This window comes from Artibeus jamaicensis, unplaced genomic scaffold (assembly GCF_021234435.1).
Source record: "Artibeus jamaicensis isolate MK-2021 breed Jamaican fruit bat unplaced genomic scaffold, CSHL_Jam_final contig_1016, whole genome shotgun sequence".
NCBI classification, from domain to species: domain Eukaryota; kingdom Metazoa; phylum Chordata; class Mammalia; order Chiroptera; family Phyllostomidae; genus Artibeus; species Artibeus jamaicensis.
In genome coordinates, this window is record NW_026521195.1 from 7,997,153 (window position 1) to 8,010,252 (window position 13,100).

Genomic DNA, 13,100 nt, shown 5'->3' on the forward strand with positions numbered 1-13,100 from the left:
TCAGCATCCACTATGCGTAAAGGACCACACTAGACACTAGATCCAGTGGAGAACAAAGGGTTTGGCCTCTGCCCTCATGAAGCTCCCAGAGATGCCTCCCTGTCCTTCCTCTTGGAGTTCTCACTGACCTTCTCTCTAACTACCAAGACCCTTAAATAAAGGGTGTGTGTTAGAAAGAACATGGACTTCAAAATCAGGTAACTCTAGGTCCAAAGGCTCCCGATGTCTGGGTATGATTTGCAACGAGACCCTTACCTTCGCTGAGCTTGTTTCCCAGTCTGGGAAAGAGCGATTAAGTCAGCTCCCTTGCAGGGTTGCATGCAACAGCACAACACACTGCAATATAGGAGATAATAAATATTAGCTCTCTCTCCAAGTAGTCTTCTCTATAAATAATATTAAAATTCCTGCTAGAAAGTCAAGATACAAAAGACAGAAATCTCAAAACTGCACATGAAAAGGGGACTAAATCATAATGGGAAAAATGCAATAAAAAATTTTTTAAACTGCGCGGGAGACAACTTTCTAAGCTTAAAAGAAATGGAATAAATCATACAGGAAAGCAATGACTGAGCCACATTAAAAACACACAATTTAAAAGCCAAGAATAATCTGGCAAAAAGAGATTCACATCAAGTACAAAGAAATCAGCCCATACTAAATAAATAGATCATATAAGAGAAAAAATTGTTTAAAGATTATCTTTCAAGGAGTCCACCAGAATCATCCACACAACTGAACTGCTGAATCTACAGAACTTTTCTGAACATCCAATTCTCAAATCTGGCAATCCAAGGACCACTTTCAAAAACTCTTTCAAATGCAGTATTGTGTATTAAACAAATCAGTAAGTGAGTACACGATAGAGAACAGTAAACACTCTCCGGCAGCAGTGAAACAAAGGAGAGAACACAGTTTCATGCTATAACCTTCAAAAAATGGTAGCCATCAAGAAATGGAAATGTTTCCAAGAATCTTCATGGCTGGACTCAAAGCTTGGTGAAGGTGCAAACTCAGAACTTCACAAAGGCTGTGAAAAACAAAGCACCTTACTAAAACTCTCAAGTCAGAGAAAGACCCAGAGGGAACACAGACAGCCTGCTGAAACGGAAATGCCCGTAGTGCCAGAAGCTCTACCTTCACCACATTCCCTTTCTACCAGACAAGAAAAGCAAATTTTACAATTGTTGGTGATTTTCTGCAAAAAGAGAGAGCAGTAGAGGCCATAAACCATAGAAATAGCAGTCAGGTGAAATACCTCCAGCAACAGTGATGAGTCTAGGGAGCAAGATGGGCTGGAGGGGAGCTGCCTCACCTAGTCCTGCACCCCACCCAGGGGTCGGGAGAAAGTGGGAGGAGGGGCAGGAAGTGGGGACACAAACAGTTTCTGGCAAGGCCCATCAAACAGGGGAAGGAACAAATGGGGCTGACTCTAAGAAAACCTCCAAAGTCTGAGAACATCTCCCCACCCTCCAAGATTAACAGGTAACAGACCATCCAGGTGGCATGAACACTGATTAGAGACACTTAGCAAAACCACAGAAGACAGGACTAAGGCCAGATCATCCAGCAAGGTGCCCTGGTGGCAGACACCCATTTCATCTGCCCCTCCCATCCCTACCGCCACCACAGACAAGGGACAGGCCAGAGACACTGAGCAGCACCCAGCCCTCAAGAAGGCATGTCACAGAAAGGAAAACGACTCATCTCTGACTTGGAGGCAGAGGGGGATGCCAAAGCAAGGGAAATGCACCAGCTCCTTAAAAAACAAAGCAGCCCCCCAGGGGCTGGTGAGGCTGAGCCTGAGCAAGAACAGAAGAGATGGGCCCGACTAACCCACAGATGCACTGAAGGAAGAACGGCAGGGAGACAGGAAGGCACCACACAAAAAACGACAGCGGGAAAAACAAAGCCAAGAACCAGAAGAGAGCTCTCGAAAAACATTTCACACTACTGAGCAGTTTAAGAACATAAATTAAACTTTAAAGGCGGGCAACAGCAGGCTGATGTGGCAGGCTGCAGAACGAAACCAACAAAATAAAAACCGAACCAAAACCCTGACGCTCTGTATGTAAATCAGCACTGTCATAACTGAGGGACAGTCTGTGAACAAGTGAGACATGGTTTGGCGTCATCCACCCAGTCTCAAATGACCTAAGGGCCCATCCACGTAATGTGGACAGGAAGTGAAGGAACAGATGCAAAATGACTCTCAGAACGACTTCATGGCAGTAAATCTCAAATTCCATCGAACAGAAGTCATTCACAAGCACTGTTCCAAGCATACAGACTAGAAAAGGAACCTGATTAGGCAAGGTAACCGAACAAGCAGAAGGTGTTGACTGTCAGAAGTGCTGCTGCACACAATCCCCGCCTGTCCCAGAGCACAGGCACAGGACACTCGCCACCAGTCCCAGAGCACAGGCACAGGACACTCCCCACCTGTCCCAGAGCACAGGCACAGGACACTCCCCGCCAGTCCCAGAGCACAGGCACAGGACACTCCCCACCAGTCCCAGAGCACAGGCACAGGACACTCCCCACCTGTCCCAGAGCACAGGCACAGGACACTCCCCGCCTGTCCCAGAGCACAGGCACAGGACACTCCCCGCCTGTCCCAGAGCACAGGCACAGGACACTCCCCACCAGTCCCAGAGCACAGGCACAGGACACTCCCCACCAGTCCCAGAGCACAGGCACAGGACACTCCCCACCAGTCCCAGAGTACAGGCACAGGACACTCCCCACCTGTCCCAGAGCACAGGCACAGGACACTCCCACCTGTCCCAAGGTACCAGTGCAGGGTACTCCCCACACACCTGTAGACACCATTACCAGAAATCCCTAGATGTGATTCAGATATATAGTACGTGTAGCTCAAGAGTTTCCAGAGTTTAAAATATACACAGTTTTTAAATCACCATATGAAATTTTTTGCCATTTTAAAGGAAAGGCAAGCGTGACTTGGAGTGCAAAAACTGACAGGTAAAATATATCAACCACTGAACGTTTAGGAATGTCAAATACCATGCTATTTCTGCTGCTTACAGACAAACCTCAGTAATGTCTTTTTTCCTTTGCTAGTAAATCCATGTGTATACAACTGAAGCAAAATGAGGACCAATATTTAATAAATTCTTCAACTGATTTCAAGATACAGTCATATGAAGTAAAAGCTTTTCTAAGAAATACATCTATTTAACATATTTATTTCCACAACTTGCTTACATTCCTCATAATACAGCGCCAGACTTTGCATGATAAACACATGTTTTCCGTGTTTGTGCCCTTTTGATGGTAGGATATCTGAACTCCAATGAGATAAAATCACTTGGGGTTCACTCCGAGCACGTGGGCCGCAGTCCATGGGGCCCTGGAGCAGAGTCAGTGGTCGTGTCTGGGCGATGGCAGCATCATTTACTTTCTCTTTTCTGCAGGCCCATATGCTTAAATGTTCCTTTGGGAAAATGGTTACTTTTTAACCAGAGCATACTCATGTTGGTTTTGTGAGTACTGAAAGGGAGGAGAGGATGAAGTAAAAATCATGCCCAAATTATTACAAGTTCCACTCTGTCTAGCACAAATCTGGGGACATGACCGCCATATCTGTGCACAACAGGACTAAAAACGTGACAAATGACCTCGAAAAGCACTCAACTAAATTGAATTACAACAGATCTCTAAACACAAACATCTGGAGCACCGGTCACCCTCAAGCCCCCACAATGAAGCCAGACGAGGCTGCGGGCAACCCAGAGCAAAGCGCACCTTGGATGGCTTGGCCCTGACCCTCTGCCCCCAACCACAGGCTGCCTCTCCCGCCAGTCCCAAAGCAGCACCAGAGAAGTTCTGGGAGAGAAAGAGAAATCAAATGCAGTGGACATGTGCGCTTTCTTGGCTGCCCAGCACCCACTCCGCTCTCTTTGTCGACATTATATAAATGGGTCTGAGGTGGCTCCTGTATCCTGAGCCCATGCTGTTTACTTCGTCACAACAGGCTGACTGTGAACTTGAAGCCCACAGATGCTGAACTCAAATTTTTAGATCTCCAATTGCTTTATAGAGCCCAAATGAGCATATTTCTAGCCATTTAGCATGTGCCTGCTTGGCATAGCCTGCAAAACTGCGCCCAACACCTGCCTGCTAGCCACAGAGAAGACAAATCCCAACGCTGTTTTGGGAGGCTGAGTCACCGCTGCCCATCGCAGCCCCCTGACGGAGATGCCCATCCTGCATCTGAGCAATTCCCTCACGTGCACTCCTGTCAAAGCACACCCAAAATGAAGTTCACAGTGTGCCACTGCCATGTGACAGCCGCGTCCTGTTCCTTGGTCAGCTCCAGAACCCTGCAGCTGGCCACAGGTAACTACTCGCTGCCATTCCACTGAAGAGCCACTCCTCCCCACCCTTAGTCTCCGAGGTCAGAGGAAGGCTGATCCGCCCTTACTCTTATTCCACTGCTGACAGTGTCTGGCTCAGAGATGGCAAACCAGTGCCAATCAGTTGGGAAAAGACCTTTGCTGAGGCTTCTTGGAGGAAGGCGGGCACTTCTTCACATGGACTAGAACTGGGGAGGTAAGACTGGGCTTTGATGTTAATGGTCCTCAAAGACTTGAGTGGGCTATTACCAGGTAATCTCAACCAATAAATATCCTCACGTAAAACAGAAATGTCTGATCAAGAAACGTAGAGAAGCCTATAGGTAACAACAGCGTATTATACTTAAAAATCTGTAAAGAAAGTGGATCTCATGTTAATTGTTCTTACCACAGTAAAATTATAATAGACAGACAGACAGACAGAGAGACAATACACAGAAAGATAGATGGGACCCTGGCTGGTGAGGCTCAGTGGACTGCATATCACCCCGCAACCGAAAAGTCACCTGTTCAGTTCCCAGTCAGGCACGCGCCTGGGTTGCAGCTGGAACCCCAGTTCGGGGGGTGCGGAGGCAGCCAAAGGTTTCTCTCACACATCAGTGTTTCTCTCCCTCTCTTTCCCTTTCCCTTCCTCTAAAATAAATAAATAAAATCTTTTTTTAAATATATGGATTAAATAAATAAGAGGAAAGCAAAAAATGTTGGAGACGGGTGAAAACTGAAGAAAGAACCATATGATGGTCATAATCTCTAATGGAGTATTTAAGAGCCTTTTTCCATAAACCACAAATTCGTCATGAAAAGAAGGCAATTCAACGTGACTAAAGCACAAATCATACGATAAGAAATAAAATCTTAAGGAACAAAACGCCCTTCATACTCCAAACAGCACAAGGTTTCCTGAAAAACGCATTCCAGCCCCTCCTTTCAGAAACTCCGCGGGACGCGTTTCTTTCCTCAGATCGAGACGTCGCCCTGCGTCCTCGAAGGGCCCTGGTGTGGAGCCGGGCCCTCCAGCTGGGCCTCCCCACTCTCTCCCCTTCGAGGCCAAACCTCTTCCCGAAACAGCTTTCCTTCGGGACTTCTGCTTCTTCTCCGTGGAGTCCTCACTTTGGGCAACCAGACCGACACTGCTATCCTTCTATAAAACTGCTCTACTTATGATCAACACTGACCTCCAAATGGCAAAACCCAGTTCTTTCCTCTCAGCAAACACGCCGGCTGCCTGACCTCTGACACTGCGGACTCCCCTTCCACCTCCTGAAACTCTCCCCTGCCCACTGCACGGTACCTACAGCACACTGCGTCCTTCTCCGGGAAAGAGCAGCTGGGAGTCAAGGAGACCTCTTGGCCTTACTCGGGGCTTTCAGCTATAAGTAAGAAATCAGTTTAGTAGCCTGAGAATACCAAGGTTTTTAAATCAAAGTAAAATTTTAAAAGTGCTCCAAAGTCTGAAAAATACACTTCCCGAGAGGAACCAACTATCCCAGAAGAAATCTGAGTGGCCCATCCCATGGGCACTGAAGGCTTTATACCAAAGGCCACACAACCGCTCATGTATAAGAAACTAGAATTAGTCATCTCCAGATCGAGGTGGATAAAAAATGAAGAGCTGGAATAAAAAAGGGAATGGCACACTTCCCCACCCTCACGTACTCCCCTCCCTTCACACACACACACACACACACACACACACACACACACACACACACACTTAGCCTGAAAGAGCTGCTCTACCCCCAGGGCTCCAGCATAAGTTGGAGTTATAATATCCATCTCTATTATGGTTTAGTTAGTTCTTAGCCTGTATTGCCCCCCCCAACCAGGTTATAAGCTTCTTGAGAATATAAAGTACCTTTCATTCATCTATTCACTCCAAGAAACCAGTACAGTGCCTGAGCACTCAGAAGGCTCTCAGGGCATGCACACTGGATGGATGGATGGAAGGATGGATGGAAGGATGGAAGGATGGATGGATGGATGGATGGATGGATGGATGGAAGGAAGGAAGGAAGGAAGGAAGGAAGGAATGAAGGAAGGAAGGAAGGAAGGAAGGAAGGAAGGAAGGAAGGAAGGAAGGAAGGAAGGAAGGAAGGAAGGAAGGAAGGAAGGAAGGAAGGAAAGACAGAAGTGATGCAAGGGAGCACTAATGCCAGACTTGCTTCAGTTCCTGAAAATTCCCATACAACTCCAACACATCAGCAATTTCATTTCAGCATCCCTGTCGCACACCTGGAAGATTCCTATACATGATAAAGGTTCATCAACCCGTCACAGTGCTACAGGGCAAATTTTGTGTAACTGAGGATGTAACTAACTATAGGTTCTCAAAGTCAAGTCATGAGCAAAGGAAATTCTCGCTCAACTATCTTGACAGTAGCAAGACACATCACAGTAGCTAAGCATGTGCAGTTGTTATTCTTAAACAATAACATTCCTTCTTCCCTCCGCCACTGGCTCTCTGCCAGTCAATACCAATACCCTCCTTTTGCAGATTCTGAACTGTTCTAACATGGCAAGCCTGTTAACCAGGTAAAATGCCATGTCCACAACCACCGGAAACTGCAGTGACACAATGAAACAAAATTGGAGAAAAATCTGGCAGAACTCATTTGATCCTTTTTTCAAAAACAAGTAGTTCAACTTACCAAACCAAATAAATTCCATTAAGTTTACTAACATTGTTTAAAATCAATTCAAATCCACCTTTCAAAATTGTTTAGTATGTTTCCAAACCGTAATTTGATTGCCCATACTATGCCACCCATTAAATTTTACAAGCACTAATCTGTCAATAGCATAAGAAGCAAAGATAAACTAACTTTTTATAGATACAGCCACACATCCCTTTAAAGTAAAAGTAGCTTAGATTCAAATCAAACAAACTACAAACACTTTTTAACTTCAAGACATTGCCCTCCACCCCCTATGTAATAAAAAAAGCCCAATACAGCCATTAATAATGACATTTCAGTTATTTCCCTCTAAAATGTATAATATGGAAAATGTTGTAATTTAAATTCTAGAATGGTGTGTAGTAGCCTGAATAATGGAAGATATTAGGCAAATATTCTCCAACTAGTTCATAAAATTAGAGTTCCTATTTCTTTATCACTTCTTTCTCTTTAATAAACATTGCACATGGCTGAAGGTAAAACCAAACCTTACTGCATCAAATGAATGTATCTTTGAGTTATTGCAAATGTATAAAAGGTGCTTTCAAAAGACTTAACAGACAAGGAAAAAAAGTTTAAAAAAACAGTACTTACTCTTTTACTAGTTTCAAGTCCGATATTACCTTCCCACTATAAGCTCTCTGTGTTGGAAAAGGGTACTTTTCCTATAAAGCTTATTTGACATGTGTTCCATAATCTACAAATAATCAAAGTCAGGCACTAACTGTGACCAAACCAAAGCACACCCCTTGGTAATGGGACAGTTTTATTTCTGAATTAGGAAGAGGGCAAATTTACTCACAGCCCAGAAAGGGAAGCAGTTCAGCATGATTAACAGCATAAGCTTCTGGAGGCAGAGTCTGGATTAGAATCCCTCCGCTGCCCCTCAGGAAGCCTATCTGAGTAAGTTACTCAGCCCGTAGAGCACTGGGAGCACTGGGAGCACTGGGAGCACTGGCAAGCACACGACAAGCACTCGGTTGGTGCAGGGCGGGATGGCGGCAGTCCAGAACCTGCGACTTGGCATCACCTGGGAGACGGTCAGAAATTCAGGCTCTCAGGTACAATTCCAGACTTACAGAATCAGAACCTGCATCTTTAAAGAGTTTATTTATTTATTTAGTTTTAGAAAGATGGGGAGGGAAGAAGAAAGGGAGAAAAACACCAACATGAGAGAGAAACATGGGTTGGTTGCCTCTCGCATGCAAGCTGAACAAGGAGCCGCCCCACAAACCAGGCATGAGCCTTGACCCACCGGAATTGGAATAGAACCTGCGACCTTTCCTTTGCTGGGATGAAGCTCAGAAGCTCAACCAACTGAGCCATGTGGGTCAGGGCTGAAGCTGCTTATCAAGAGCCCATTATGATCTGATGTAAATCCTTCCCCCCGTCTCCCCACCAGGCGTGTTACCTTTACCTTTCTCTCCCCTAAGCTCCAAGGGCCTTCTTCTGCCCCTGTAACTTGTTTCTGAGCCTACACAGCCCAGCCAGCTCACTTCCTCTGCCTCTGCGACTGCCTAAATAAACCTTCTCTTATAAAAAGAATATAACGATAATAATAATAATAATAAAGTGAAATTTTTAAAGCATACCTAAATGCATTTTTACATTATATTCAGACATTACCTACTATAATTAATTTTTTAAAAGCCACTCCATTACTTTTTTGCAAGTTGGATAAGATACATTTATTTTTAGTAAAAGACAAAGTATTAGCTGGGATCAAAATTCCTCCATTTTTTGATTCCTAACCATACTTGACTCAAAAGCAGTATGGACTAAGGCCCAAGGCTGTAGAGGACTGCCATCTAGTGGTAGTTCATTCTGATGCACACACCAAAACCTCCACTGCCTTCCATTTGTTTAAAATACGGCCAGGTTTCCTTTTTACTTAATTCCTTTCTTGAGGAATGCTAACATAGCTACCCAACCTAATAACTCCACAAGAAGCCATCATAAATACCAAGGAAGGTAAAAGGCAAGGATTTTTTTTAGCGTCCCCTTTAAAATTCAGATCAAGCGTAGAGGAGTTTTTCACACAGGAATGTCCAACCTGCAGCCCATGGGCCGCATGCAGCCCAGAATGGCTATGAGTGTGGCCCAACACAAAATCATAAGTTTACCTAAAATGTGATGAGATTGTTTTGTGATGACGTGTCACAATGTATTTAATGTGTGGCCCAAGACAACCCCTCTTCTTCCAGTGTGGCGCAAAGATGCCAAAACATTGGACACCCCTGCAAGAGAATAATCAGCTCACACCTAGAAAAAATACACATTCAAAAACACCAGAGCCCTGGCTAGTGTGGCACAGTGGATTGAGCACGGGCCTGTAAACCAAAAGGATGCCATTTCGATTCCCAACAAGGGCACAGGCCTGGGTTGTGGGCTGGGTCCCCAGGTGAGGACCTGTGAGAGGCAACCAATCGATACATCTCTTGCACATTGATGTCTCTCTCCCTCCCTTCCCCTCTCTCAAAACATAAATAAATAAAATCTTTTTAAACAATAAAGGAAAACACTAGAGACAGGGTTAGAAAATGGGCTTTCTTTAGGCATATGTATATCTTGCAGTGACTTTTATTTTCTGCTTTCTAAATTCTGTACTTTTACAATTTATTTATATAGTTATTTGAGCTTCCAAAATGAGAAAAAATATTTTATGACCTTCTGACTGAATAAGTCTATTCCTACACTCTATCCTAATGAAATCATCAGAAAGGCGGACAAAGATTATGTTCGAAGATGTTCATTCAAACAAACAAAACTTAATCTTCATAGCTTCATAATAACCCACTGAATCCATGCATCAAAACTTAGTCATTCTCCTCTATTACACAATTTAATCACTTCTCATTTCCTACATTACAAATAAATGCACATACGTAGATACAAAAGGAAAGAAGGGAGGGTAGAAAGGGCGAAGAAGTAAATTAACATAGGGCAACTTGACATGACTGTTTCGCATTTTGGATCATTTCCTCACATGCATTCCCATACATCCCATTTCAGCACCCAAGAACATTTTCATGGCTCCTAATAGCCTTATAAGAGTGTCGTATCATTTTACATGGCCACGAGCAATGGAGGACAGAGACCGCCACAACCCCTCTAGCAGTAGGTTTATCCCATGGCTAATTTTTTTAAGTTTGACTGAGATGTCATTTACATACCACCCTTTTAAGAATGTAACTCAATAGTTTTTAGTATATTGACAAAACTATGCAACCGTCACCATAATCTAATTTTGGAACATTTTCATCACCCCCAAAAAGAAACCCAGTAGCAATAACTCCCCATATCCCCAGGAACCTCCCCAATATGGCTAATTTTTACTAATTTTTCATGTTTTCTTGTAAATACCTCAATGATAAGTGTTTCAAACTCATGAAATGAAAAAATTCCTTCTGCTACTTAGCTGTTTCTCTGTTTCATCTGTAATATTCTGCTTAACCACAGGAAAGTAAAACATGTCAGAATATCCTCTTGTTTCTTCTGAAGGAACTTTTTAAGTGTAAGGCATAATGTAAGAACTAAGAGAAGGCATCATATAATACAAAGTTAACTGTTCTTTTCAATACAGCAACTCTATTGCTTTGGAAGTCCATTATTAAATTCAGCAAAAATATCACACAAAATCAAAGAATTTATTTTTCTTTGATTAATTTAAAACTTTTTATTTTATTACCTGACAATAAAATTAAAAGGACAGTGCAATCTATAAAAGATGACATTTAACATGTGATCTAAAGAACTGTCATGATGCTAACAAAAAAAATCCTTATTTCCATTTAGCCAAAGCACTTTTTTCTTGTGTCTCCATTTTTGGACTTCAGATATACAGAATTTAGCAATTTGACTTTTGGGGATTTCATAGGCAAAAAAAGAAAATGTCAATTAAACGAGGGAGGCCTAGGTCTCCCAATCATGTCAGACATTTTTTTAAAAAACAGTGAAAATCAGTCCCAACAGCTGCAGCTGGGAGGGGACACTTCACTGACAGAAGTTAGCCTCTCATCAAATTTTAGCTCCTTCTGTCCTCTATTCACCTAACCCTACACATCACCCATATTTCTCAAATAATTCCTGTTACTCAAGTTAAGCAATTATGCATTCCAACCCAGTGTTTTGTATCCTTTCATGTTAATTACTCAAATGGTTTCTTTGCACATTTGAAACACCCCCAAATGCTAACTGGTGTGCTCAAATCCACCCGTTCCTTACATTTACCTCTAGGTATGACAAAACTGAACTCACAGGCTCTGCCTGGTGTGGCTCAGTGGACTGAGTGCAGGCCTGCCAACCAAAGGGTCGCCGGCTCCATTCCCAGTCCAGGCACATGCCTGGGATTCGAAGGCCAGGTCCCCAGTGGGAGTCGTGTGAGAGACAACCACACATTGATGCTTCTCTCCCTTTCTCCCTCCCTTCCCCTCTCTCTAAAAATAAATAAACAAAATCTTCTAAAAAAACCTAAATTCACAGGAATGAAAGATACTTCCAAAGTAAAGTTGTTCTTTCCTGTCGCTAAAGAAAAATCTAAAATGGGTAGGCTACTTTTTAATACAATGGCTAATCAACTCATACAAGCAGCAGCTAGAAAAGGGTGAATGTGTTATAAAATCCCTAGTTACACGTTCTGCAGGGGCCACACAAAATCACACAAGTATGCATCACCCATGGGCTGCTGGTCCTCCAGTGCGCACCAACAGCTCAATGATGCTGTCACAGAGGAGTGAAAGGCTTAGCTTCTACACAAAACCACTCCAGCACCCACAGCACCAATGCCCAGAAGCAAGCACCAAACTGCAGGCACTCTGAGGCTCTGGGACTAGGGCACCCGCACTGCAGGTAGCCCCTGTGCTAACTAGAAACATTTACCCCCAGGATGAGAGGAACGCAGCTGCACTGAGCTGATGTTGGTAAAGATGATGGCTTTGTGACATTCAGAAAAGGTGCCCTTCCTCTGGGGGCACATGGCTTGAGGAGCAGGATCAAGCCTGCATTGCAGCCTCTCCTGGCCCCCAGTGCATGAGCCCTTGTGCACATGGCCCTAGACAGGTTGGGCAGAGAGAGGGCTCGGCAGCCTGGCCCTCACTAGAGCAGGCGGGGCAGGGACCCCCTTCAGTGAGATCAACTCCTTTTTCCAGCAGGGGGCAGGCACACAGCTCCACCACAAGAAAGTTCCATTTCCACCAGCCCACAAATAAAAGACAGACTCTGAAGAAAAGTCAGTTTTAGAAATGGTTCCGTAGACCATATAAAAATGCTGGTTATAAGAAAATCAAACACATTCATGTTTAAAGTGTTTCCTTAGTATTTTGCTTGGGTATTTGAATATAAAGCTTTTGGTAAAACATGTTTAACTCTTTCTGAGATTTATACCACATAATCATCCATTTCTATATGACCAAATACAGTCTCACTCAACATCACAGATAGTTTTCTTCAACTGTAAGGGAAACAACATATAATGGGACCAATTTCACCAGAGGCTAACAGAAACAAAAGTTAAATTTCTATAACATTTCATGAACATTACAACTAAACCACATTGAATGAAATGATGTTATTTGAAGACCTGCTGTATTCTAAATCTGGTACTTGCAATAACACATTCGCGAATAAATGCAAATTACCTTTTACACCACCAAATGATCCATAAGTCATATTGCAGGCCGTTCTCTGAAGATTATGTTCATACATCAATTTGATCTGATATTGGTTCCCATGTTCCACATTACCCAAGGTTCCTAAGGAGAAAAAGAAATCCTTTTATTGCTTTGTATTTGTGTACACTAAAAAATATTAATTTCTTCTCCACCCTCCACACCAATTCCAAGTCACTGGATTTCAAAAAATTGTAAATGACCAAACAATGAAATATTGTGTATTTCGAACAATCACCACACTGAGGACAAAGAACGCCAGCACAGTTAAAATGATTTCATCCCAACTGGATTACACCACTGGATGAAATACACCCTGAGTAACATTTTATTATCTATTTTCATTCTATCTGAGTGAAGTGCAATTATTTAAACAACAA

General features: G+C 43.3%; 1 protein-coding gene across 3 annotated transcripts in view; it reads right to left on the bottom strand.

Annotated features, from left to right (window-relative positions):
* The window catches only part of BBS9 (Bardet-Biedl syndrome 9), a 350,821-nt gene that overhangs the window by 311,680 nt on the left and 26,041 nt on the right, over nucleotides 1–13,100 (bottom strand). For all 3 annotated transcript variants that reach the window (XM_053661722.1, XM_053661721.1, XM_053661724.1), the window contains exon 5: nucleotides 12,691–12,804. In XM_053661722.1, the coding sequence (XP_053517697.1) occupies nucleotides 12,691–12,804 (114 nt within the window). The remainder of the gene's footprint in view (nucleotides 1–12,690; nucleotides 12,805–13,100) is intronic.